General features: G+C 41.2%; 1 protein-coding gene across 1 annotated transcript; it reads left to right on the forward strand.

The window, feature by feature from the left end:
* On the forward strand, positions 1–447 carry LOC141628506 (secreted RxLR effector protein 161-like). Its single transcript, XM_074441641.1, has one exon. The coding sequence runs from the start codon at positions 1–3 to the stop codon at positions 445–447; it is 447 nt and encodes a 148-aa protein (XP_074297742.1).
* The last annotated feature ends 2513 nt before the right edge of the window (positions 448–2960 follow it).

The following is a 2960-nucleotide window of genomic DNA, read 5'->3' on the forward strand; positions in this document are numbered from 1 at the left end:
ATGCATAATTCCAAACCCATTGACACTCCAGTTGAAAAGGGTAAAACTCTAAGCCTTGATCAATGTCCTAAAACAAATTCAGAAAAGAAGCAAATGAGCAATGTTCCATATGCTAGTGCGATTGGTAGTTTGATGTATGCCATGTTGTGTACACGGCCAGAAATCTGCTATGCGGTTGGCTTGGTGAGTCGTTTTCAAAGCAACCCAGGACCTACGCACTGGCAAGGAGTCAAGAGAATCATGCGTTATCTTCGTGGTACAAGTGATATAGTCCTATGTCTTCAAGGTGGAGACTTGAGGCTAAAGGGTTATTCGGATGCCGATTGGAGTGGTGATTTAGATGAATCTAAATCGACCTCGGGATATGCTTTTATCCTTAGTGGAGGCGCAATATCCTGGTGCAGTAAGAAGCAAGATTGTATTGCTTTGTCGACTATGGAAGCATAGTATATCGCTACTAGCCTTGCCGTTCAGGAGGCAATGTGGCTAAGGTGTTTTCTCCAGGATCTGAAACTTACTCCTAAAGTTGATGAACCTGTTGAAATGTTTTGTGACAATACTGCTGCTATCCAGTTTGCCCAAGATCCGAAATTCCATAGAAAGACCAAACATATTAAGAGGCGTTATCATTTTGTTCGAGACGCCATTAAAGAGATAGCCATTAAGTATATATCGACTAACAAGATGATAGCTGATCCGTTAACTAAGCCTATTCCTAGAGATGTGTTCCAAGCTCATGTTAGGAGCTTAGGTTTGCAGAGGTTTTAGTTTTATGCTTATAATCTTGTTTAATGTTTTTGGCATGTATTGGATAATGGACTTCTATTGAGCATTATGGAATAAAATTTTGTTTTTCTTCTATGAAATGTTCAAGAGCATATGTTGCAGGTTAAGGCACGTTAGAGATGTCACCAAGCTATATGATGCCTAGTCACACAGGTAATCTCCTTGATGCTAGTGGAGCATCAAGATGAGACTGAGTCATGTTAGCACTTTGTGTGTATGGATGATGAAATTTATACTTGTGTAGTATAAATGGGCTATTGACTCGTTACATAGTCGCCTTAGTATGTCTAAGATGAGACTCTAAAAGAGTCGAGTATGAAATACATGTCTTTCATACTAAAGCTTATGAAACCGAATCTTGAGTGAAGGATTGAGCATTGACTATGCCAATCAGGCGACTCGAGTTAGATACTTGTGTAGTATCTAGACTTTGATTCGCACGACATAGAAGAGTGGCATGCCCACCGTAGTGGGAGCTATGTTGTGAAACATATATCATGCTATGTGTGTTTTGTCGACCGTTAGGAGCGACAGATGATTCCCTAATCTGTTGCTGTGTGAGCCCTTTTGGACTATGTGTCCTATTTTGGTACGAAGCCCTTTGACTTGGAGCTGTGAGATGAAATTGAGATTTGATGTTGCTACTTTAGCGTGATTTCGGAGAATCATAAAGTCGTTTGTTCAACGGGTCATGTTAGGAAAGCAGTCGAATTGAGATGGATTTTCATTAGTGTTTAAGGAATGGTCAATTCAACTACACCATGTTAAGCCCGGCCGGCGGTTATATTGTGTATATAACTACGTAACATGTTATAGCATAAAGGGACAGTGTATGCTCCGGTGTTGTTTGAATGATCTGGGGAATCGTTAAAGTGAAAGTGTTATGTTAGTTTTGATGGTGACTTAATATAACACTACTAGTTATATATTGGTCGCACGCCTCATTTTCCTGTATGAGATGTGATTGATAGTTCTGTTAAGATGTATTGTGATAAGCTTGGTTGTGTGACCAAGTGGGAGTATTGTCTCGGTTGTGTGGCCGAGTGGGAGTATTGAATTTTGAACGGCCATCAATATGGTAAATGTTACAAATTCTAATAGTTATATAATCTCTGTTATGACTGAGATTTTGACTGAAACAATTGAGCAATTGAATATGTTTCAATACTCATAAATAATCTCCATAAATTTCCTATTGAAACTGTCATATTGTGATAGTATAAATGGTGGACTGATCTAAGCATAGAGCATCCAACAAGAACACAATAATCTAACACATAATCACAACAAAGCCACCATCATTTGAGCTTTTGGAATTTGGGGTGTGGACTACTTCCGGGGACTCTAGTAGCCATCGATATCGGGTTTTCGTGGACAGAAATCGGCACGTCGATATTCGTACCATTCCTCTATTAAGGTACGTATATTCTAACATAAATCAACTTGTGTATCTGCTAGTAATAGCATGTGTATCTCGGCTGATAATTTATGTATCTGCTAGTAATATTATGTGTATCTGCTACCAAATACAATGTCTAGTAGATACATAATTCTAAGTACAACCTACTGCCTCGCACCACTACAACAACCATTAAACGCCGCACACCAGCATCAGCACCAGCACCTAGACGCCTCACCTGCAACATATTTAATGTCGTCAATATGTTAACGTAGCACCAACCATCGCCACTCTCACCGACAATAAGGTGACGTCACGTCCAGCACCGCCGCACTCACTACGCCGACCTCTAACGTCACCCAAAAGACTACCTTAGCTTCGATTCCCCTCCCGGACACGGCCTCCACGCCACCCTCCTCAACGTTCAACCAGTCACCATACTCCCTTCACCACCAGTCCAATTACAATCCCATATTAGTAAAATCAGATACACAAGGTATTACTAACGAATACGTAAATCGATTTGTGTATCCAACAGGAATATCATGTGTATCCGGTAGCAATACCAAGTGTATCTAAGGTGGTATTTTGTGTAACTAGTATCGCGGCCATCACCACTGGTCCCACCACCACCGCCGACAAACACCACTCATAACCACATGACATGTCACCACACTTACTACCACCACTAATACCATATCACAAGTCCAGTCGTCTCACGACCATCGCCACTGACCGCCCATCACCACCACTCCCCACGACCATCACCACTGAC

Source organism: Silene latifolia, chromosome Y (genome assembly GCF_048544455.1).
Source record: "Silene latifolia isolate original U9 population chromosome Y, ASM4854445v1, whole genome shotgun sequence".
Lineage (NCBI taxonomy): Eukaryota > Viridiplantae > Streptophyta > Magnoliopsida > Caryophyllales > Caryophyllaceae > Silene > Silene latifolia.

Bases quoted from the DNA above. Each gene is read 5' to 3' on its own strand.
- LOC141628506 (XM_074441641.1), top strand. From the start codon at position 1: ATGCATAATTCCAAACCCATTGACACTCCAGTTGAAAAGGGTAAAACT.